At 27.4% G+C, this 26,991-nt stretch overlaps 2 protein-coding genes across 2 annotated transcripts; one reads left to right on the top strand and one right to left on the bottom strand.

Annotated features, from left to right (window-relative positions):
* On the top strand, positions 1–9,468 carry LOC132921955 (protein pygopus). Its single transcript, XM_060985226.1, is given in 9 exon segments — positions 1–913; positions 1,224–1,321; positions 1,415–1,531; positions 2,766–2,935; positions 5,123–5,487; positions 5,489–6,049; positions 7,884–8,029; positions 8,523–8,610; positions 8,612–9,468. Coding segments are annotated over 8 exon segments (1,518 nt in total). The 5' UTR covers positions 1–913; positions 1,224–1,283; the 3' UTR covers positions 8,645–9,468.
* A 539-nt stretch (positions 9,469–10,007) lies between these two features.
* Positions 10,008–12,676, bottom strand: LOC132921961 (syntaxin-18). Its single transcript, XM_060985237.1, has 2 exons — positions 11,916–12,676; positions 10,008–11,842 (listed from the first exon to the last, which is right to left on the bottom strand). The coding sequence occupies exons 1-2, from the start codon at positions 12,570–12,572 to the stop codon at positions 11,591–11,593; spliced, it is 909 nt and encodes a 302-aa protein (XP_060841220.1). The 5' UTR covers positions 12,573–12,676; the 3' UTR covers positions 10,008–11,590.
* Between the last annotated feature and the right edge of the window lie 14,315 nt (positions 12,677–26,991).

Here is a 26,991-nt window from a genome sequence, read left to right as displayed (position 1 = left end):
GTCCAACTACTAAATATAGCGCGTACGCGGATCCGTGCTTGCCGCCGTATCTCGTCTATACAATGCACGCGCATTATCGTTTCATCTCCGTCTGATCACCCCCGGCCGCCTCCGCCACCACCACGTTTCGTGTGTATTATTGTTTTGGTATTATTTTCTCAAACATTTTTTCCACATTATTATTATAACTATTATTATTATTTTTATTATTATCATTATAACTATTATTATTATTATTATTATTATTATTATTATTATGTCGCCTCCCTCCATACCGCTCGCCCATCACCGCAACTGAAGAGTGAAGACGACGACGGCGTTTTACGTTTTTCGCGATTTACGAAATCCTTACTATCAACGTTTTCGGACGCACAGAATCCGGCCGCTGCCGCCGCCGTATTATTATTATTATTATTAATATCGTTTTCTTCGCGGTCGAACAACACGTCCGTGGCCATTGTGGCTGTCGAGTACACATCGTTCGCCTTTTTTTATTACATTTTTATTTCATTTTTTTTATTTTACTCCTCGTCGCCGAGTATATCCGTGCGTGCATGTGTGCGACAGTATACGTGAGTGTGTGTGCGTGTTCGTGCGCGCGCGTCGTCTTGCACACACATAATATATATATATACAATTTATAATACATATGTGTATAAATAATAATAGTTTATATACATAGAGAGAGATACGTGTATGTGTACGGTGTATATGTATTATAAAAATAATAAGTTACGTATCGTACATTTATACAAATATACACTTTTATATACAACATTGGATACGTTCGAAACGTAAACGGAAATAATTGCCGGCCGATGGCAGCATAGGCAGAACAGCGAGTGTCAGCAGCAGCATACTCCGATCCTCAGCCACTGTAGAAGGAAGAATCGAGTCGTCCGTCACAATTTCCGTGAGTTGTATAAATGTAAAAATACGATCGCGCGAACGGGAGATACTTTTTACACCTACGTTTCCGCACTCGTCTGTGGCGTAGGTATTCGAGTTTTGTTTGTTTTTTGTAACTATGTCGCTCAATCTGTCCGAGTTTTCACTCCGATAGATACAATTTGAAAATAGATGATTGATTTTACTTTTATACATATGTGGCTATGTACTTGCACAATTATCATGTCGCGAGATATTGTGTAAGTATGTGTTTTTTTTTTTGGTTGTTTTCGACTATTATTTTTTGGTTAATTTTTATTCATTTCTGTATTCAGGTTTTTTGACTGCAGTCATCGCTGTGATGCATTCAATACTCTGAGTTCGATCTATTAGCAATGAGCCACAACATGGGTGGCATGGCCCCTTACGTCACGTAAGTTTGCTTTTTATTTTTGGACATCTGTTTGTCTACCTTCGTCCATCTATGTACAAACTTGTAATGGTCATGTTGGTATGTTTCTTATAGGTTACCGAGAGGCCGTAATCAAATGGCGTATTACAACCAATGTCAAGACATGCCGCCTCATATGCAGAGAGGCCACTGTTATCCAGATGATTTCAATAAAATGGGTGGACCCTGCTCGTATGTACAGTTTTATTAAACTTAGTTGAAAATAATATTTTGTGAATAGTTAATTCATGTAATAACACCCATTTTAATAAGTAAAATATAAAATATCCTAGTGTGTATTATTTATGTTAGTACTGAAAATAATGAAATTATCATTTAAATTATTATAATTACATACTTTTTTTTTAATACTATTCTATAATCCTTTTTTTTTAAAATACATTCGTAAAACAATTTAAAATCATTAAACATTTAATTAATTACCATATTACTTCCCAACATAGAATCCTTGTATATTACTATTATATTAATTGTATTTATATCATATTTTTACTGTTTAAACTAAGGAAACTAATAAATCTTATAATTTAATTAAAATACCTTAAGTTTACCTAAATTTACAATAAACCTTATAACCGATAAGTTATTGTTAATATATTTATTTATTATTAAATACACATTAAATTATTTACATTTATTTTTAACTATTTATCCAAGTTCCGTTTAATTTGTTGTTTGAGCTTTATAGAGTAATTATATTATTGAAATTGAAATATTTATAAAATGTTATAAGGTACTTACAATTGTAAATTAATAATTTAAATTATTAGACTAATAGGTAATTAAAAAGAATTAAGTATTAAAAATTGTTCTAATATGTGCTATTACTTTTTCTACAACTAAAAAATGTATTATAAATAATCTTTGGCGTTTTATAACAATTACATTTTACTTAAGCACCAATGCCAACTTGTCTCATCTAATCAAACGTTTTAGTGTTTAACATACAAGATCATTTATGCTTATTTCATTAAAGATGTACAGATTCTATAATTCTCAAAAACTAAAAAATAAAATAACATTAATTTATTTAATTATTAAGTAAGAATTAATAAAAACCTTTTTTTGGTAACTAAAATATAAAATATTTTTAAATTTTTAATAAAAAACTGATTTATCATTTTATTTTGTCTCAAGTATTAAATCATTATGTTTAATTTAAGTGCCTCCTATTGTTATAAGTTAAGACAGGTGAAATTTCATTTGGTACTGAATAATACATTAAAAGCTAGTACCTTGTGATCAAGAATGTAAACTTCCATATTTTATTTCTAATATTTTAATTATATATGTAAAGAAAATTTTTAGTAAAAAGAAAACATTCATTTAGTTGGTTTCTAGAAAAAAAAATATTTTAACAATGTTTTAAAATTGTAATCTATAATTATTTATTTTAATTTTTTAGGATGTTGCCTATGGGCAATGAGTTTAAATCACCAATGATGACTCCAGATCCACCTCCACCACCTCCAGCTAAAAAGAAGCGACGTACTTCTAATGCTGCTACTGTGACGAATCATGCACCTCAACCACCACCACCATCACCTCAAGATTTACTTCCACCACCATTAACTGGTAAAATCAAATAAACATGTTTTATTAATATTTAAACTATAGCGAAAGTTACAATATTTATTCCCCCTAATATTAGGTATTTATTATGCTGACCTTCAACTAATGAACCAAAACAATATTTTTTTCAATAAGGGTAATTTTTTTAATGGATGTTTGAAGAGAAATTTACGTATGGAAACTAGACATGGAACATAATATGGGAAAATATGTAAGATGTAAAGGCATATACACATGTAATAGACCTATACGCTCATTAGAATATATACCTATTTAGACCTAAACCTTTACATACTTAATGTTAGACACTTAAACCCGAAAAATTGTATTTTAAATTAATTTTTATGTTAGGTAGTAGGATTTTATTACAATGATATGTAGATACTTACACCTCAAAATATATACACTATTCTTTTATCTTTTTGGAAAGCTATCTAATTTTTATCATATATATTCCCAGATCCTTACCTTAAAATTTATTTCATAGAATAAATATTCTGTTAAACCAATAAATCCACTAACAATATATATACAAAATCATAGTTGTCTATTTTTCCCAATTTTAAAGCCTTATTAGTATTAGACGTTTATAAATAATCAAATAAATGTTTGTAGTTGTGATAGGCTTCAAAACTATTTATTTTATACAATCTCAATTAAAATAACAAATAAATCTTAAATATTTAATTAGTATATTATTATTAATCTAAACACGTTTAATACAAAATCTTAATAACAATAATTATTAAGTTAACACTGTAAATAATAGTTAATTTGTGTATTTAATTTCATTAATTGTAAAATCAATTTAAAATAAACATCTATATGCTTGGTATATATCTAAACTAAATAATATTTTTGGATCAAGGTATAAGACTGGCGATAAATTAATGTAGTAAGATGTTCACAAAGATGGTCATATAAATGATTTGATTTACAATTTTTTATTAATGTAACAATAGTTTTCTGTCATTTTTCTCAAATGGTTTTTATTGTTTGTATATTAATTAGAATTTTCTTGTTAATACAATTCTAAGATTTTATTTTTTGATTGATATAGTAGTATTTTAGAATAATGCATAGCAAATCTCACCTGTTGTATGATACTGTTCAATCTATTTTCATCTTAAGTTTTTAATTAGGAACATTCAAAATATTCATTAAATAATTTAAAAAATAATAACTACTGCTGTACAGTGGATAAAAATATTCATTTACATGCACACGTCACATAGTTTAGTAGGTCACTAACTATTGTTAACTAACTGTTCTTTGTAGTTATACCTATGAACAAACATCAAACTTCTATCTAATTTATCAAGAACACATCAATAGGCAATAAGCGTACATGTGATTATATAAATGATTTTAGTATAATTATATTGTATGAGAACCTGTTTTACGTGTAGACAATAATGTTCATACAAATATGAAACCATCAAGAATATACACTAACATGAAATATGTATACTATATTATGCTATTAGATTCTTATAATAATGATTAATAAATCTTAGATTACTGCATGTATTTAAAGAAAACCAACCTTCATGCAATATTACAATCAAAGCTTCAAACCTAGTTATCATAAACTCTAAATATTTATTTTTAATGTAAAAAATACAAAATTAGAAATTACAAGACAATTTTATTTTTATTTTTTAAATGTATATACAAGAATTAAAGTTAAGTGCTTCTACCAAAAAAAAAAGATTCATACATTTATGTTATAAAAATAAATAAAAACATATCAAAATTCTACATATTCTTAATTATCTTTGTTAAAAATTTAAAATGTCGTAGTAATATATTAGTATACTGCTGATAAATTGGAAAAATCAAAAAAAAAAAATAACCAAAATTAAAGCTTGAATATTATTAAACTTTGGTTAATGGTGCCAATGTATATATTATAGTTAAAAGTATTTTGTATTTAAGGTACCTCTTAAAATACTATAAATGAAATTATTCACCTCTAGATATGTAATTTTTGTCTTAAGTAAAATGTAAATCTATTATGCCACTAAAATAACTTATATTATATTGCTGTTAGAGTATCTTCTACTCAAGTGAATTATTAAACTATTATCAATCCTATTTCCTTTTATTTGTGTTTAGTCAATTTAAATAATAAATTGTAGAAAAAATGTTTTTGTGAATATCTTTTAAATTTATATTAATTTTTTTTAGGTTATGGAGATACTATAGTTGCTTCAAACCCTTTTGATGACACCCCACCACCACAAGTGATGAATACAAATCATATGAACAGACAAATGATGAATTCTCGACCCATGATGTCTGGTAGCCCTTGCCACCAAATGGGTGGCTCACCTATGAATTGTGGTCCACCTATGGGTAGCCCAATGGGTGGACCATGTGGTAGTAGTCCACACAGAAATCCAATGGTATGTGGACCCCCTATGATGAGTTGTGGTGCACCAGGCAATAGCCCACATGCCTTATCTATGAATCGAAGTCCTTCTGCTATGGGTAGTCCACATATGGTGCCAAATATGCGTGGCAACAGCCCTATGGAATGTGCTGCCATGGTAAAAACCGTCTTTGAATTGTGCTTCACCTATGGGTAGTCCCATACCTCAAAATACCAATATGAACATTCATCCACCAATGTCTAGTCCCATGACAATGGGTCCTTCACCTCTTAACGGTCATCCTAACTCAGGTCCTGGTGGCAGTCCCATGATGATGGGTCGAGGGGGCCCTTCACCTTTAACAAATAGTCCAATGTCAATGAATATGCCAGTAAGCTCAGCGGACATGAATGATATGAGTCCACACATGTCAGTAGATAATAATGGTTGTCCAGTACGTGGTCCTCCATGTCCAGGATCCAACAACATGACATCTGTTTCCATGGCTTGTAGGCAACCAATGTCAAATCAACAGTGCAATAGTATGCCTGGACCTAGTAATATGATGAACTGTCCAAGAGGTATGCCCTGTCCCCAGATGATGCGGGGTCCACCTCAACCTTCTGAACAACATAGACTTATGCCTCCTATGATGCATCATTCTCAAATACCCAATAGTCAACAACCAGGTGGATATGGGCCTGGACCTAATTCTAAACCAATGCCAGTGTCGGCTGGAAAGGTAAAAGAAAATATTAAAATAATGATTGTATTTTTAAATTAAATTAATTTTATTTATTCTGATCTAAAATATAATTTGATATGTGCATGCATATGTAAATAAACCATAAACCATTAAAGCTCAACGGTTATCGATAAAAATAACTACTAACTATCACTACTATATAATTAGAATTAATTTTTGAGACAATAATTGATTAAAATAGTGTATCTTAGTTTAATGGGATGAATTGAAGAGATTATTATTAAAATATACTAATTATTTTCAAGACTGAAAAGGATCAAAAGAAAGTGGTAAAATTTGGTAAAAGAATTTAGTGAATTGTTTACACAAAACACATATTTGAAAGATCTGTTTTAGTCTAATGTAATTATTATTAATATAACTTACCACATTTTGTGCTCCTTGGGATGACAATAACTACAAAAATATTGTGTTCACATTACAGTGAATGGCCTTTTAGATTATAATGATTTTTTTCTAATTCTTAATTTAATGTTTGTATGGGGGGGGGGGGATTAGATAATCAAATATTTTTATTAAAAAAAAGTGTAATATGTATGCAGATTAAAGTTTGGTCATCATTTATATAAATTATTTAACTTTATACTAACTAATCCGTTGTTTATCAATACATTGAAGTACTTACTCATACAAATATTGAGTTATAGGCATATAATTATATATAAATAATAATGATTAAATAAATAATTTATCAAATCTTTGTAAAATAAATATTAAATGAACAAATAAAATAAAAGGTATATATAGATATATATATTTAAAAACCAATTAGTTGTTGGTGTTGATAGTATACTTGTTTGATAGAAAAATGGATTTATCTTTGTAACCAAGGATTTCCAAAAGAAATGCATAGAACTCTGGCATAGTCTTTGTTATCAATGTTACTTTAACTGTTCTTATTTCTAATTTATTTTTCCCTTCAGTTCATACAGTTCATTCATTAAACATTTTATTTTAAATAATTATTCAATTAAAAATCTCAAAAATTATTTTAAAGTTTAGAGCGAATCACAAACATTAATTTTCTTAGCAGATTTAAAAATAAATGCTCATACTAATAATAAAGTTTTGAGGAATTGAAATTTTTTAATTTTTTTTGTATACTTGAACTACATACTGTGAAATAATCAACTATATAAATAAATGATTAACATGTAATTTTAAATATTTGTTTTGATTAATTAAATAGTATTTAATAATAACTTAAAAGTTGAATGTTTACTCAATTAAAATCATTGGTTATATATTTTATAAGTTTAATTTTATAAATTGCCATTTATCTCAAGTGGAATTTAACTATTGTTGTCTATTCATTTTCTAAACTTTTTTTTTATAATTGAAATATGTACATTAAGTTAAAATTGTTTTATTTTTTAATGAATTTAATTATTTTTTCGTAATTAAACATATTATGTTTTTATCTTAAATTAAAAAATGAGATTCAAATTCTAACTTATAAAAAAGAGGTACAATTCAAAAAATATTATTTTCTTTGATATTTCTCAAAAACAAAAAGATTTTTTCAAATATAAGTATAATATTAAGTCCTTAAAGTCTACAGATACTACAATATCTGTGCAATTACTGTGGTGGCACCACTAAAATAATATAATAACACCGCTAGTCTATGTACTACTTTATTGATGCAGTAGGAATAATTCTAATCAAATTCATGCTCATCTGGCTAAAATATTTAATATTAATTTAAATTGTGATCATTTCATTTATGTAAATGTGTAATATAAACTTTCTATAAATATTATAATTGCTTTTAATCTGAGTATAATAATGTTTAATAATAAACTTTCAGATTTACCCTCATGATCAACCAATGGTGTTCAATCCACAAAATCCAAATGCCCCACCAATTTATCCTTGTGGTAACTGTCATAAAGAAGTGCATGACAATGATCAAGCTGTTTTATGTGAATCTGGTTGTAATTTTTGGTTTCATAGGTAATTATTAAAAATATTTATTATAATGTTATGAAAAAAATTATACACAACAATATTTTGTTAACTAACATTTTTTATTTTTATACATTGGTTTTTATTGTAATATTAAATAAGAAACTATATTGAGAAAAAACATATTATCATATGTTTTGGACTCATAATTGCTGTAACATTTGATAATTTAGATTTTTGTAAATATGTTTTTAAATTAATACTGATATAAATATCTACCTTAATAATCAAATGTTTTAATAAACTATTACAACCTTCTTAGTTAGTATTTTAAAATCATTCTAATGAATTTAAGTAATTAAAATAATTAATAATAATACAATTATACTAATTATGAAGGACAGCATGATGACAGTGATAAAAATAAAATCAAATTACAGAAACCCTATTTTAATGCTATACATTATATATTTTATAAAATGTATTTGCTCTCAAAATTAAATTTTATATTTAATATTAATTTATTTTTAAATATTTTCAGGGTTTGTACAGGCTTGATGGAGCCTGCGTTCCAGTTACTTACAGCCGAAGTATACGCTGAGTGGGTGTGTGACAAATGTCTACAAACAAAAAAATATACCTTTGGTAAAATACAAACCCTAACGAATACATTTAACATCTCTCAACCCTAAATGACTTTAGCTTTCATGCACTGATTGTTACAATAATTACAGTGCTTCAAACCTTCAGTGGATTAAGTACTTAATCTCAGTTACAAGCATTAACACAATTTCAAATACTTATTATTCATGTATGGATTATAATTTATATGAAATCAAAAATAATTATTTTTGAGTTATTGTCAGTCTTATAATTTTTGTTTTATATTTATGTGTATATTATATTTATATATGTGTGCATATATATTATATATATACTACATGTATTTTTTTATTGAGTTACGACTGAGGTTCAAAATGATAATGTGTAGCATATAAAAATTCCTCCTTTGTACTCATCAGTATTTCAACTACTTGCATACATTGAGCGTTTTGCCATTTGATTTTTATTTGGCATTTAAAAAATCTAAAGTTCCTTCGAATATACAACAAATTGGGCCTTTTCCTTTTCAATCTACTAATGCATTATCTTATTGCCACTTTTTTCTTCTTTATTATTTTAATTTTATTACTTTTTTCACAACTGAATTGTTTTTGTATAATGCAGAATGCTCTTAATAATGTCATGATTTATTATATATTTGTGTATATCTGTTGTCATTGGTTATAAATACTTGTATTTGTAATCAATGATGCAATAAAGAAACATTTTTTTTTTTTTTAGAAAATAATTTAACACAATCAATATGTTTGTAAATAGTTAGTTCAATTAAAAAAATATATTAAAAACCGAAAAACTTATGAACTTGAGATTGTAAGTTCTAAGTGTTACATGTAACTAAATAAAGTAAAATTAAAAATTTGTAATCATTTTTGTATTTTTATATTCACACTATTTTGCAGATTGTTCAATGAATGTTTGTACATCTAGAGCAAATAGCAGAACAATTGGTTTGTATTTATTTTCTGGATTATTTCATCAAGTTCCAAACGACCTCTTATTATTATATTCAACGGATTATATTGAATGGTGTATTTTGAGAAAGTTCAATCATAATATTATATTATTGTATTGTTGTCAGTCAAATATTTTATGACTTGTTGACTTATAATTAATATACTAAAACAATCAGTATTTATCAATGCATTAAAACCAAAAGTATATAATATCCATAGACCTTATACTAGTATAATATGCTCTAAGCTTAAGATCATATTATCACAATCACAATCAACAGCAATTAGTTCACCTTTGGACAAGACGAAAATGGACCTTAATATTGAATAAAAACAAAACATGTTTATTTCAAAATCAATTGATTTATTTAAATACATATGTAATATAAAAATATATATTTCAGCTTTAATTTATTCAACAATTTAAACATAAAAGTTATTTCCAAAAAAAAAAAATTGAGTCTAATATCTTGTTTTATACAATGAAGGACTAAAAAAGTTTGCACTACAATATGTCAATATTATTATTAAAAGTCCAAAACACCGTATGCCTCTGCTAGAGACAAAACAGATTGGGATTTCTGGCCAGCTTGGAAAAATAAATGCCGCCGAGTCGCAAAAACTTGAAGTTTAAGAGAGATAAAAATTTGCTTTGAGATATCTACCTCGCATTTATATTAATTTATATTTCTAGGGGAATAAAAAAAAATCGAGTTATCATGACTTGACTGTATCTAGTGGTTAACTATCAACAAGCCCATGTTGGGGTAAATACTATAGACAATAGAAATAAACATGAAGGTAATACATAGTATAATAAATAGGCAACAATTAGTGTATTAGTAATTGAAATATTCAATTATAAGTCATAGACCATGGTTACCTGAACTACTTTGAAAATATTTTAAAAATTACACTAATTAACTTTTATTTTTGAACAAATTTAAATACCAACTCTTAATATAAAATAAGTTGATACCTAATTATACTATTATAAAACATTTATTATTGTTGACTTTGCTCATCTCATATCTTGCTTTGCAATGCACATTATGATAAAAAAGAAAGTTTAAAACTAGCCATTGTACATGAATGTAGCAGAATGTACATGTTGACTGATAAGTATACGACCCATCAATTTTCCAATTGCCTATTGACACAACCTATGTCTGAAGACTGATATTTATAAAGTATTTTACAATATAAAATATAATTATGTGTTAATTATTGTTTTGTTTCATAGTAACTAAATAATGATTCATGAAGTTAATGTTTTTAACACTTTTGGACTGATAAAGCATATATCGGAATAACTTAGTCAAAATATTGTTTAGTTAGCATGTAACAAATATTTTGAAAACTAAGCTGAAAATATATATTAAGTAAAACTCAATACAATAGAGTCAATAGTCATACACCGTTGACAAGAACTTTCATGTTCTGTAAAATACACATCTATCAAGTAATTTTCATTTTAATGAACCACGATTGGTTCAAAATTACATTAACTCACAGTATATACAGATGTATCTTATCCTAAATACTTGTGAATGTCAAGTTTCACTGCTTAAAAATAAATAAATTCTTAAATATCTCCTTTTTTTTTTTAACATTTGCTTCTTTTTAACTTCTTTCTTTCTTTTGCTTCTTTTCTACTACTTTGTGGTCTGTATTGTTTTTTTTAATGAAGAATACTCTTAAAAATAATTTCATGATTTATTTTATAAAATATTTGTATACAAATTGTAACATTTGTTGTAATTTATAATATATTTTATTATTTTCAATGAAAATTAAAGATTTGTATAAATTTAAATTAAAACAAATATCATAAATGTTTCAACATTTCAAGTGAAATTAAAACAGCAGTTAATAAATAAATAATATTAAACTTAATAAATTATTAACCAAAGGTACATAAAATCATCACAATAAGTTCACCTTATCCAAAACAAATAATCACTTGTTCTACAATACCAATTTTGATAGATATATTAGTGATTTGTGGTTTTGGTATCATAGTTCATCACATTTAATCATTATACCAATCTAAAAATAGTAAGGTAAATGAAAGTACTAATATAAAAAATAATATGTACACTCTAAGACCAGCGTTAGTTTGTATAGCTGATCTTATTTCAGTATTGGCATCAACAATGTTTTCGGTGGTATTCACTGCAATTGTGTCAATTCTCTCGAGATCCTGATCTTGTTCCAATATTTTTTCTGTAAACAACTCTTGCAATTCAGCAATTCGTACAGCCTTGGACTCTATATTTCTTACCTAAAATTAGGTAAATACAGCTCAATAAAAAGTTAGCAAATAAAACAATCCAATTCTAAAGTATAATACTTACTTCATTTGATAACTGATTTAATTCGTTGTACATTTCTATATTTTCAGCTTCAAACATTTGCAATTCTTCTGGTGATAATTCGTCATCTTGTTGAGCAGCATATTGTCGGTCAGCTGCTTCATAATCTACAACAGCTACATTATTGGTTTCTTTCGCGGGTTCAAAACCGTGAGTCAAGTTGCTCAACTTTGAAACGTTCTCATACTCTAGACACCTTTGCGCTCGTGTTGCTTTAATCTCTGCAAACAATTTGGTGACAGATTTTTGCCGCCATTCAACATAGCGTATAATCTGCCGTCTATGATCATCGATTTGACTGCAATCACCGGTCAAACTCTTTTTTAGGAGGATTAACTGTTGACTGCATGTTTTGATAATGTGTTGTGCGCCAATGTCGATTTTGTCACGGTCTGCATCTGTTAACGTAGTTTGCTGATTGAACGCCTGGACATCAATATAGTCCTTAAAGTGACGGTTCAAGAAGTCTGTCAGCTTGACTAGATCGTTGACAATATCTTTGGCCCTACGAGAAAATTCGTCTCTACGCGGCTTACGCTGCTTCAGGATATCCACCTGTGGCGGTGCTGGGGACCCAAAAGCTCGGTTTCTCGTTTTGATAGTCTTAACGTACGCTTTGAACACGGCAGTCTTATCCATTTTAACTAAAAATCTACAGAATCATTGTAAAATATGGTTACACAAAAAAAAATGAGTATGACGACAACTTTTTTTTGAAAATTCCCCGCTATCATAACTGTGTTGTCGTGTGATTATCGACGTGATAGCGAATAGCGATATCTAAAACCGTGGATTTTAAAAATGTTAACAACCATGGTTATAGACGTAACTCAGACAATACAAGTAGTAATACGGAATAAACCGCCATTTTTACGTTCATATCCCATGGACGTAGTAATATAAAATATGTATATTTAGTATTATTATGGTCCATGATCAATTATAATTGCATTCGTTGTTTCATTCTAACTGTTCTTGAAAAAACAATCACTCGATGTACGCCATTTTTCTTTATATAGAATTTTTCCAATCGATTTACTACGTTCGTGTCGATATATTACGAAATGGGCAATTATTGCAGACTGCAGAGTACCTGTACTCCAATCCCGGGCATCCTTGATCTTCATTCTTCAACACTACTATAGGTATATCAGTAAGATATTTTTAAACATTTTTTAAGATAGTTTTTAAAAATATTGTTAACAAATATAATAAATGCGTAGACATCCATCAGAATAAATTAAATTAAATAACACAATTGATTCGGTGATGTCTATATTTGATTATAATATGTAACGTATAAACCATTGCCGTACAGTAACAGGGTATACGTATTTTTCTCTGCCACTCAAACTCAACCAATATAAATTATAGTGGTACAGAAAATGTTGATTCATGTTTTCAAATTGAAGTATTTATAATTTATTTATTTATACGTTGTTAATGGCTTGCAAAATATAAACAGTAAAGCAGATTATTTATGGTTTTCTACTCAAAAATGTTTGAAATAAGTTTATTCCAAGGTTAGATAGGTGTGTATGTTATTTTTATACAATTGTATTATTTATAGTAGCCAGTAGGTACTTATTATTATTATTATTATTCTGTGTTTAAACTTTAAATGCAATTCTAGATTATATATCTATATAATATAATATATAATATTTTTCATCGAATTTGTATTTATTGACAATTGGTCATACATTAATTATTGGCAATAATCTAAAACCAGCTTCTTCGAAAATAATAATCAAATTGTAATCAACGTATCAAAAATATTAATAACCATAATACATGTAATACACGGTCTTAGATTATTATGTCCAAATTTCAAAACGATGTCATGTTATGAGTATATGAATTATGGACTATATGGTTATGAGTTATAAGAAATATGAAAAATGACTGTAATATCTTCAATAGAAAAAAATATACTTGTAAATATTATAGCACATTATATGCTAGGGTTACGTAAACAATGTTGATCCAAATTCATTACTTTTACAAGGCAACAACGTATTTAATACTTAAATTCGAATTTATTACTAATAACTAATAAGTAAATGAATACTCAATTGTTTATCAATATCATTCCAATGTATGAATATTGATTTTTTCATGGTATTTTTTCCTTTGGTAATCTTATTTTTTATTAACAAAAATTCTTGTTTTTTTATGTTTTAATATACTATAGTATCCTAAATAGTACCTATTAAAAATATTTGTATTTTGGTTTTATTTAAAAAAAGATAGTGGAAAATTGTCTTAAAATACTAAAATATATAAGGTAGTATTAACTTATATAATTGAAATAAACGAATTAAGTTAAGAAAATCATAGGTTGTTGAGATATCTAATAAGTATTTCATACCCAACTAAATTATTTAAAACAATGTCCTTTCACGATGACCAGGTTATGAGTAAAACTTGTTTTTGAATGGAAAAAAAGCATTATTTTAATGGAAATGTTTAGTATATTACTAAGTCCGAGAAATATAAATTAATAATTGTATTTACGTGCTAACAACCTATACAGGATGTAACTTTGCAGTCACCCTTGCATGCACACATGACCATATGTTCCTGATGTGTCATTTTGATCGGTAATTTTCAACGGTTTTTATTTTCCGGTATCCTACATATGTGTATGAAAATTGCCTACATTAAACGCCTAAATCCAGCCAATTACTAATTTTATATTGATAAACAATGAAATAGTCGAATAGCATATATTTTATAATGTAGGTTATAATAAAAATGATCACTGAATTTTCGCTAAGAAATTTAATTATATAATATTCAGCATTATAGTTAATAAGTTAATTATTATTAATTTGAGATTAAGTATTATATTAGTAATATAAAATAAGTAGTACATTAAAAATACAAATAGGTATTATATTTAAGGAAAAACTATTCAAAATAATTATATTTATTTATTGAAATTTAGCTATTTTCTATTATATAATACAAAAAATAATGATCACTTAATTCTAAAATTATAAATTTCATTAAAATATTTAATTTGAAAAAATAAACCATAGCTAAAAAAAATATTAAAAAAATACTTTAATATTTTTTTAAAAACTACCAGTGGCTTATTATAAATTATAATACAATGTAAATATTTTTAAAATCTGAATGTTATTTGATTTAAAGTATGTCGGAAAGGATAAAGAAGCTGTATGTTGGTATATCACTAAAATTTGTATTTATTTTCTTTTTTCTAAAAGTAACTTTAAAGCTATTATTAATGTATGATGTATATTTTGCGGACAACAAATACATTATTTAACAGTCAGTAGGTACCTATTTAGTTAGTTTTTTCCAAAATATATTTTTGTCGTTCTTATTCTTTTGTCTTGTATTCATTAAATAAAATATTATAAAAGTAAAGTAATAAATAATGATCATTATCTTGGTGGATAATGTTTTGATGGTTATTAAAAATGATTACCTTTAGCAGCAGATAAATCACAAAATCTATATATATATATTGTTTACATTAAACCAAAAAATTAAATTATATTTTCATTAATTTATATTCAATTACACTTTTTGAGGATTAAATTTTTTTAAAGTTACCTTTGTCATTTGAATTTGAAAAACGTGGGAGCCTATTTATCTTTCATTTTATTCTGTATTATAAAAAGTTTGTTGTTGTCTATATGTTAATGTTTAAATTTTTACACTTATTTTGATTAATTTACAAATTACGCTCAAATGCGTCAATGTTAATTTTAAACGTCTATTATATTATTATCACGCAAAAAATGAGAGAAGAAAAATCGTAATATTTTTACTATGGAAGTAAAAATGATTTTCTGATGTCAATATTATGTTCAATAATTTCATGAATGTATTTAAAATAAATTGTACGATGTCTCACAATACCAACTAAATATGTTTAGTTGTCTCCCATCATTGCATCACACGGGAAAGAACACCCTTACGGGAATCATGAGAAATATATGTGACGGTATTCAACGGAAACAGGGCAGCCAGGATGGCCGGTGTACGTCCGGATGTGGTTTCCGTATGACATGCGATATTGTCTTCCGGCGTTCATATCTGAGTATCGGTAGAAAATCAGTCGAACCGGTTTCTTCGGTTGAATTCGATTTTTGTTTATATACAAACTTTTATTTTACGCAAAACCTTACCATAGTTCACATTTAAGACGGATAAAACTAAAATCCTATTTGGCTACTAATTTACAGTAGTCAAATCTTGCATATTGATGTAAAATATCCACGAAAAATTAATTCATTTAAAACTATTAAATTATTTAACTGGTTAAATCGAAGTACAATAACTTCATTTGTGTGTACAAAATCAACAGTTGGCAACCCCGAGGGTTGTTTTAGTGGTGTATATACGTATGGCAACTACCCTAAAGATTGAGCATGTGTTTAGTTCGACTAGTTAGTTGGTACCATTATTATAATAATAAATTTTATAATATTAAGAGAATAAAAATATTTATACTTTCAACTATTAATTCATTAATTTTATTATTGATGGTCAAACTATAATAATCAATATTTTAACCAAACATTTTTTTCATTAGAATGAAAATCGTTTATGCATAATACTTTTGTATGTACGAGATTACATCACATCATCTTGAAATATAGAAATAAATACTCATGTTTTAAATATTAATATGAAATACGAATCACATATTATCATATAATTTTAGTGCAGTTGTACTAACTGAATGGCGATAGTGAATATTTATAGTCAATACTATTAATGCTATAATTAAATTTATTTTATCTCATTGAAAATTGCAATAACTGATTAAGACAAAATACAATAGGATATTTAAATTGACATAATTATAGATGTAATTTAAGATATTATAATATTATTTAGATAATATTATGTTCAAACTGTTTCTTGAAATTGTTTAGTGTTATTAATTATTTAAAATTATTTAAGTACAAAAATGTTACGTAAAACCAAAACCATCATGTCTGGAATTTTTAATAAACATATTATATTATTTTTGAAGTTATTCAGTATTCTAATATTTTTAAAGTTATATTGTTAATTTTATTTATTGCTTACGGTTCATAAACGTTGTATACCTCGTATAAAGTCACTATTGTACACGTACGACAGTGTACACATGTGCCTCAAACCACACAAAAGTGTCTAAACATTTTGCATTTCGTGTGACGCGTTTATTCGCACGCTTTGTGGGTGGCGGTTTCAAAAATCGTTACGCACTGACCGGGGAAATCATTTTGAACGCTCCACTGTCGATAGAACATTTGTATACGTTTAAAGGGGGAAATTACGATTAATGTTATGAATATAATAATATTAAATAAAAACCGTGGTGAATTTAACTTCGATTTCTGGCATTTCAATGTGTTTACTGTATAGGTGTATGTACACGGAAGTACAATGGATGAAGAATACCTGTGTAGTTCACATATTTCATTCCTAAATAAATATACGCGTTTTACCTGCAAATCGGCTCCGAGCCGAGGTACCTTTATATATTGAATATATATTCAATTTATACCTCCCACTGCATATACATCGCCGTATGTGAATGCCAACAATGCCGCAAACCAGTTTAATGTGCATCTGCCTTACGTAGACCAACATCCAAATTGTCCCTGTGTATAATGTTATTGTACAACATATATATTATATCATGTGTAGTTAAGCACACTAACAGTAATGGGCAATGGCTATATGCCTATATGTCTTTTTGTTAACGCCGATATTTTTAATTTATGCATAATATATAATATTACATAAGAGTATATCAATAATTATGATAAAAAACAAAGTTGTTATACATATTTATTTTTATTTTTAAAAAAATCTTGACAAATAAAGTGAGAACCATTATTATAATTGTATAATGTTTGGAAGATAATCGGTTAAAAAATTATGAATATTTTTTGAAATTTTCGAATACTACGATACTATGATACGAAAAATAATTTTTGTTTATATTAAAGCTATATTAATACCTATACACATAATTCAAAAATATACCTTCAAATCTTTTTCCTTCCGCGCTTCTCCAAAAAATCATAACGGTGGCTAAAAGGATGCTAAATACTAAATGAATACCTATGGGATATGCAACTATACAATTTAAATAAATTAACCATAATTATTTAGAAATAACACTTCAAAAACAATTCAAAATTAATCGTTACTGGTTTATCAGTAATGTCCCATTAATTTTTGAATCTTGATTTATTTTATATAAACATTTGAAAAAGTGTCGCTAACATTATGACAAGACAATAGCCTATTTTTCAAAAAAACATTTTATAATAACAAAGGAACGGATTTAAATGCTCTAAAAAACAAGAAAAATCCCTTAAAAAATATTATTAAAGTACTCATTACAGAATTTTTTTTTAAAAAACGCTCCTAAAATTATTTTCAACATTGAAAAAATTTGTTTAATTATATAAATTTTTATTCTTATGTATTAATTATTCGTATCATTTTCATTACGTTCTAGTTCTCCAATCTTCTTTTTACTTTGAAAATTATTTACAAAAAATGAATATACAATTTAGATGGACACAATCGTTATACTTTTATCTTGTGTTTCAGAATAGCGCTGTATAATCAGGTGCTGCTTAATTTTTATCGAATTTTATCAATTCCAATAAAAGTGACTTTAAAAACATAAAAAAATGCACTAAAATGTTATGCTCTAAAGTCTTAAAAGTGCAAAAAATGCAAAATAAAAGTTGCATTTTTTAATTCCTTGATGTATGAAATGAAATTTGTGCATGGAAAATAATGTTTTCAGAAAAAAATACATTGTTAATTTAAATACGTTCCCTAATCATAACTTATAAAAATCGGTATTTTAAGAAGCTATTAAGCTATAAGACTATAATAATTTGATAATTGTGTATATAATCTTGTCATCAATTATATCATTAAGCTCAAAAGCACATACTAATTACATTACATTATACCTGCTACACAAATATTAAATCGTTAATATACATTTGTACATATATTTTATGGTCTTAATTTAAATAATTGTATTATTGGTTAGTTTATTCAATCTATTTGCATAAACAATGCGGACTGCAGTCTGCAAAGTGCAGATTATTGTTTTAACCGATTGCAGTTATATATAAAATCAATTTGTTGACTGTAGTTACTACCTATAACTATTTGCGGTAGTTAAATAAAACGCTATGTAGTAATTACATAATTCTAATATAAAAACACTGATCGCTTATCACTTTATCAGTAGTCAATACAATTGACGTGTGTTAGATGTGGTATCCCTATTCTGACTTCTGAGTTGTTTATTTATTATTATAATATGCTAAAATGATGCATATTACAAAAAGTAAAATATAACTAAAAAAAAACTTTGTTCAAATACGGTTTTGACAAGAATTATTCACACTTAATATAATTTATCTACAACCAACTTTACAAAAAAAATCTTTATAAGTTATAGTACTAAATAGTAGTTACAACATAAGTCATAATATTATGTATTATAGTATTATACTGTGTATAGACTGTATAGTGTATTTTTGTATATACTACAGACAATCAATAGTTATTACTTATTAATTTATTATAGTAAAATGTTTTATTTCAAAATCCGATCGATACTTCAATATTCAACTTTGTGGTATTAAAAGTAAACAGCTGTATGTAATATTTTATTGTTCATGTTACTGCTTTTGTCATCTGTGTCCATACTAAGCGCCATAGGAACTATACCCTATCATTAAATACGTTTACGATTCGTCATAGTGCTACGGTCTTAAATCGATAGGCTCCTACTAAAATATTCCCCTCTAATATGTTAATATTTCCAAGTTCATAATTCAATAATTGGACATTTGGATGTTTGCTTTAGAGTTTAGAATTAAAACAATGGTGTAATTTATTATTTTTTTTAATTTACACGTACATGTCATTTTATCTGAAATGTATCTATTTTCCAGAATAACTTGCAATTTAAAGTTGCTACCTCGCACGATTTAAATAACATAACTAAATTAAGAACAAAAATATTATGGTAATTTTTGTATAATAATAAGAAATAAATAAATTGTATTCGTGTATACTATAATATGCTCCATCTATACACTGTATTATGAATTCGTTTGCTAAGTAAAATACCGAGCATGCCATGCCTATTTTTTCTTTGAATGAATTTATTTAAATTCTGATTTTTGGAGTTTTTATACATACATTTCATATATTTTTAAATTCTTGAAATTTATTGTACTACTTAAAAAGATTCTCATTGGTATAAAAATGTATGTTTTTTTAACAAGAACCCCATTTTTTGTTGTAAATTATTTAGTAGATTATTTTTTTTGAAAATTCTTTTGCACCTAATTTAAAATTTGAATAAGTGGTTTCTCAGTTATTAAAATATTTATTCTATTTCTAATTACTAATAATAATAGTTCTTAAAAATGGTTTCATAAAAATATAAAATAGGTGTAATACCTATTGGATCTAGTATTTATTATACTTAGATCATTTTTACAATTAACAAACATTTATAGATTTATTAATTACTAACATTTTCAAATCGTCGTGATCCTATATCATCCAAATCCATTATCCTTAGTACACAAAGTTTAATCTCAAAAACTATTCGTTTGAATTTTTATTTTAATTCGTCAAATTTTTCAGAAAAGTATCCATTACAATATAATAGATAGAAAAGGAACGGAAGAGGGTTCTGCTTCTCATTTAAAAAAAATCAACAGAAATTTGTATCTTCTCATAACACTTATTTAACAGCACAACAATTTCAAAACCTTGCAAATATATTTTAAATTCCAAAACATTATTAAAAATAAAAAGGGAGTGATTATGCTTGCTAAATCATTTTATATAGGTACTTAATTTTAAACTGAGTTTGAAATGTATATGTTTAACATTCGTTTAGAATTTAAGTCAGTTAAAAATTATTATAAACTATAATTTTATTAAACAAATGGTTTCTATCTATTTGTAATTCTATAAAAAGTTTTAAATTATTAAATAAATATATCATATAATATATTTGGCATCTGTATATAGATTGTATAGGTAGTACCTGAGTATTGGAGATTTTTTTCTAATACATCTTATTCTTATATTAAATTGACTACATTATAGGCATTGTGAAATAACTGCATTTATATACGGCTTCTTTATATTTGTAAAGATCATCTTGATCGCATATATTTTCATTGTATACACATGATTAATATTGCGAGAAAATATTTAAATATATTAAGTACCTAGATAGTTCATAAAACAACAAATTGTCATGAATATAATTTTACCATTCTACTAAAAGTACTTACTAGTTATTAATGAAGTTACTATATTTATAAACATCAAGACAAATAATTTGGAATCTTGCTGATTTTATACATAAAAATATTATAAAAAAAAATTCTACTAATTGTAATTTGAGAAACATAATATCTACTAATATTCAGTGATGTTTGATTTCATTGAAACCTTGGAATAACACGCATTTTTAAGCATGCTCGACTATGCATCATATTTATAAATTAATTTGTATTACAATAATACGTATTGTATTGTTAAAAATAAAAATAACCAACCAAGTAAATGTTTACGTACCTAGCTATTATGAGTACTTGGTCATATTACTTATGTTTTCCAACTATTTTTTTTTGTTGTTTAAGTATAGAATAACAAAATTGCAGGAGTCCTGCAGGCCACAGGTATTATAAGCTTGAGGGCTAATGCGATAAATACCAAGAGCATAGTATAATTCGTAGTTGTTCCGCACGTACAAGTCTCCAGTAAAACTCAAGTTATGATATTTCCCACCGTATACCGCGTTGCGATCGAAGATCGAATAATGAATAATCAATTAATCAAACTTTAAGATCATAACGAAATCCTAACAAAAGTTTATTGATGTAATAGAAATATTAATTATTATTTATTATATAAGGCGTATTAGTGTATGATATGACAATTTTGCATAATATGAATAACATATTTTATTACTTGAATGTGTGCTATTGCCATAGGGGTGTGAAATTCACGTACACGGTTCAGTATAACACATCGATAACGACGATAACGTACAACAGAATAAATGAGATGTATTAATTTAATTTGGTCACGTGTATACTTGAACATGTGTATATTTTCAATCGTCAATTCAGTTTCTGATGAGATATTATTATAAGGAGAAATTTAGTAAAAATATCGACTGTATCAATTTAGTACGTATATGGTATATTCCATATAATATTGTAAATGTTTTATATAATTTACTGGAAGTGTTTTAAAATGTACCGCACAGAGACACAATGATAGATAACTAATCTCAAATAGTCCATAACAGCATAACATCACAATAATGTTTCGGTGACCATCGAATCGATTACGAGTGGCAGATGCATTTCGTTGTCGACGCGGACTTAGCGCCTCTAGACCCATCGCATTATGCATATGATATATATATGTATAACAGTATATAACCATCACGTAAAACCACGCTGTCTGAGCTTGGGTTCGGGGGCGAACGTGTACCTATTATACATAATAATAATATATATTATAATGTTATAAAGTATTGTGCCGCCGTCTTCGTCCTTGGGTGCTTATATTATATTATAATATTATGTCCTTAACGGCACGGAGCATCTTGCAAGCTGCACACGCACCCGCCGTCGGTCTTCTCGGTTGGAACAGCTGCCTTCTTCCTCAGTGTCTCTCGCCACCACCACCCACCCCACACAAGAATCCCGTTGTTCCTCGCGCAGGTACACATACACACACACATGATTTCTTCTTCTTTTTATTATTATTATTATCGTTTTTATCATTATACATATTATAATCCTTAAACATATTTCCTGCGAGGGTCCGTCGTCTCGTTGCGGACGCGCACACGCATAAAAACCAATCGTCTTTGGGTTTGGATACGACCCGGGCCGGGTGTTTGTGTGTGTATGTGTATGTATGCCGACTGCCGACTATATACGACGACGTTATATAGCTTAGACGAGGGGCGCGTGCCCGACACACGTATATTATATACAAGCGCGCGCGCGCACGCGTGTACGTATCATATCTATAAGACGGTTTTCAGCCGGCCGAGCACGAGACAATCGCGCGTCTCCGTAATATATTATATTATATTAACCGTCGACGTCTTTTATTTTTTTTTTCGGGTACACGCCCTTTGTCAGGGCTCCTCGCCCTTTGCGCGACGATATTGTCTTTTTCTTCCCTTCTTATTCTTCTACTTATTTTTCTGCAGCTCAGCCGTCGTCCTCCGCACAATATAATAACATACAATGCATCACACAATAATAATATACATGTGCGTATAATAATAGGCAATAGCGTGTCTTTTGCGCTTTGCTCCATGGTCTTTGTCGTCGTCATATATTATTATAGTTAACAATTTTTTCTTCCTTTCACCTCGTCGTCGAATTTTTTATACTACATTATTGTAAGTGAGCTCACGCGCGCCCATTACCCCCCCACATACCCCGAAGAGACTACTCGTTTGCAACAGTCAGCGCGGACGCTGCACGCGCTGCAGCTGTTCGCAGGTGTGCGGCCGCGATGACAATAATAATAATATATATATAATATTATAATGTAAAAAATCTACTATGCGACGCGAAAATCTCTGGAATGCGCGAGCGCCGTAGTCCGTCACCTGCGTGTTCCAATAAGACGCTCACCGCTTTGGCGGTATTTTTTGTCTCATTCGTCTCGTCTTCTAGTGTCTATTTCTCGTATTCGCCAATGTGCATAAATTGTTTTCCGTCAGGTAAATTATTGCCGGCTTGCAAGGAAAAAGTTCTTAATTAATAAACTTAAATTTTCAAAAATATGTTTATTAAATTAAAATGTTTATAATTTAACGACGCATCTTTTGATCTTGTAATAGTTAAAAACGATTAGTATCATACACAAGGGTGGACTGGGAACGGTCCAGCCCTATTCTAACTATTCCAAGTTCATTAGTGGCCTAATTACTAAACGTCTAACCCCCCCCCCACCAAAAAAATATATACTCAAATTGTAATTACATATATAAGGCCCAAATTATCTTTATACAAAATAATAATTACTGAATGTTGTGATTATGAATATGTTTATGGTTGTTATAATATATTATTTGTTGTATATAATATCATTAATATATAAATAGTAAATATTGTCATCAACTTAACTCTTGCTAAAATCTTGTATAAATTAGTATGAAAACATAACATAAATACATAATCATATAATCAATGATGAATTTGATATAATAATATAAAAGTTAAATAAAACATAATTAAACAAAATAAAAGTAGTGACAAGGGTGAATTGTATTAATAAACTCTAATTTTTGAACCAAGGTTAAATTTTTAGGATTGACGGAAATTTTAAATCAAATTTTATAGTATAACTTTTATTTTCCTACAAAAAAAAAAAATTCTTATGTAAATTTAATGGGTACATATCAAATTAAAATAAATTAAAATAGGCAATAAGTAAAAGTCCTCACAATAGGATTTTCTGTTGTCAATCTACGAATCGAAATCAAATCAGAACCCGTTTTGCCAATACTACTGTTTATATAATATCTGTTTCATCAACTATAATACTATTGGAATATGTAATACTGTCTTCTACCTAATACAATCATATATTTAATTAAATCAATATATATGATAAATATTAAAATTTCTTACAACAGTTATATCAGATCCACTTGTGTCCCTTGTAGGTGTGTTGACCGAAATCAATTTTGGAAAACATATTTTGTCACTGTTGATCATAGTACTTGCTTCATCATCATTAATACTATTGATTTTATTAGAATGTGTTATAGTATCTTTTACCTAATGCAGTCAAATATTTAATTAGAATTTAGAGCAATGAACGATGTACCACGATACTGTATGATGCATACACAAAAATTATATTGACCTTTTAATTTTAATCCGATGTGTCGACTTATAGTATACGTCATATACCTTTATACAAATTATGATAATAATTAATAGCGTTGCATCAAATAGTCATTCCACGATCTTAACTACAATCAATAATACAAAATATAAATTATAATATTAGGTACATTTTTTATTATATTAATATTCCTTCGTGTGTGTGTACTGTGTAGTGTGCGTGTCGTCCAAGTAGTACGCACTACGCACCTAGGTCTAGTTTCGACCGCCGCAGAATCGTATGATGTGAATATTATATTATAATATGACGCGTTATAGGCACAACAACATCTGGACGACTGGTCGATTTTACTTAACATAAATTACACGCTTAGTTATATATTTTTTTCTTACAATTTTTTTTCACAAACATCTGTATTCTATTACACGCTCTCCGGATAATGACAGATAGCGACAAACGCGTTCGACTGTGTACCGCAGCGTATATTGTATTATACTTTTATACTAGTATATTACTACTATACTACTATAGTATATATTTATACGATAATAGCGTATGTTGTGTGCGAGCATTTTTTCATGTTTGTATGTGTGATAGTATATCTTGTATTTGTTCTACGTTCGTTTCCACATGTGATTAGAGGCCTCTAAGGATAGGAATGTGGAGCAGGGAGGCATATGCGTGATGCGTCTCTAAGATTTAATAGTTACAGGGGTTAAAGTCGTAGAAAAATTAAGTTCAAAATAAGCTTTAGGGCAGTGCCCCTAGATCCCCATCATGAGTGTTACTAGAATTTAGAAATCACGAGCAGTACTGTAAAATCGAAGTTGAATTACATCATGACATTTTTTTAAGATATCATAAACACCTTTACTGGCTTTACTACGTTTATTTTTGTAAATAGAATATTATGTTTTTACTTTTTATCCACTGCATTAAGGTCTATGTATGGTGACTTATTTTTCCCAAACTTAATTCTAAAGTTGTAGGTCCACAATATCATACCATGATATATATATACAAATACATATATTATTCATTTATATTTATCTACCGCGACCGCTGCTATCACGCTTTTATGGAATATAAATAATTTCACAGTGTAATATTATAGAAACGAATGAATTATTTAAAACATAAATAGTTCGTTAAACGTGCGTAAATATTAATTAATTTATTTATTTTGCATACATAAGTTTCTTTATGATAAATTAAGTCTTTTAAAATACGTTTCTAAACATGTACGGAAATATAACGGTGTTTTTAAAGAAGACAGGAAATGATTAATTAACTATATATTATGGAGATTGATATTTGAATTTGATACATCGCAATTCTGGCAAATTTGTAATTGATTTTCAATAAGAACTTTTATGATTGTTTATTATGTAGTCGGTCTTTGAGAAAATTATTTTAAAACTACACATATGTTAAGACACTTATAATATAATTTTAGAGTTTGAGCAGAGCTCATGAATATATCATGAATTTATTGATTTTACAATGATGTATTTTTTTTTTTAAGTATTTTTTTGTAAAAAGATACTTTCTATTACATAAAAATATTTCGATTATCAACTTCTAGGAACATTTAGAAAATTGGATCTAGATTGTACTTTGGGAGGTCTCAGTACTTTTTATAATAATGGAAAAAAACAAAAAACTAAGTCATGACATTTTAGTTTTTACCATGGCTACTAAAAAGTTATTTTAATAATAATATTATATAAAAAAAACTATAGGTATTAATGTAATAGTTGTATATTAATAATTGTATGAAATAATATTATTATTACTAATATATAATATGTGATTTGTTTTTAATAGCAATATATAAATGAAATAAAACATCTTTAGAAATATATGATGGCACATCATATACACATTCACATAATTCCGCTCAGAATTGTTTTTTATCGTGTTAAATGTTTTAATATTGAACCAACCTACTCAATGACGAAGTACACTCGACACCCACAACTGTACAGCAGTGCGGTTACTATTCTTTAAAATATAAATATACTCTTTATATGTATATAAAAGTTGATAATATTATAGCCATATGACACTATGATAATGTTTATTTTAAACGTATATGTATAGAAATTATGCGATTCGATTT

The sequence above is a fragment of the Rhopalosiphum padi genome, chromosome 1 (genome assembly GCF_020882245.1).
Source record: "Rhopalosiphum padi isolate XX-2018 chromosome 1, ASM2088224v1, whole genome shotgun sequence".
Classification (NCBI taxonomy): Eukaryota; Metazoa; Arthropoda; class Insecta; order Hemiptera; family Aphididae; genus Rhopalosiphum; species Rhopalosiphum padi.
This window is presented reverse-complemented; position numbering and strand designations above follow the sequence as displayed.

Coding starts and splice junctions, on each gene's coding strand:
- LOC132921961 (XM_060985237.1), bottom strand. CDS start 12,572: ATGGATAAGACTGCCGTGTTCAAAGCGTACGTTAAGACTATCAAAACG. Junction 11,843..11,915: donor TAAATCAGTTATCAAATGAA/GTAAGTATTATA, acceptor ACCTAATTTTAG/GTAAGAAATATAGAGTCCAA.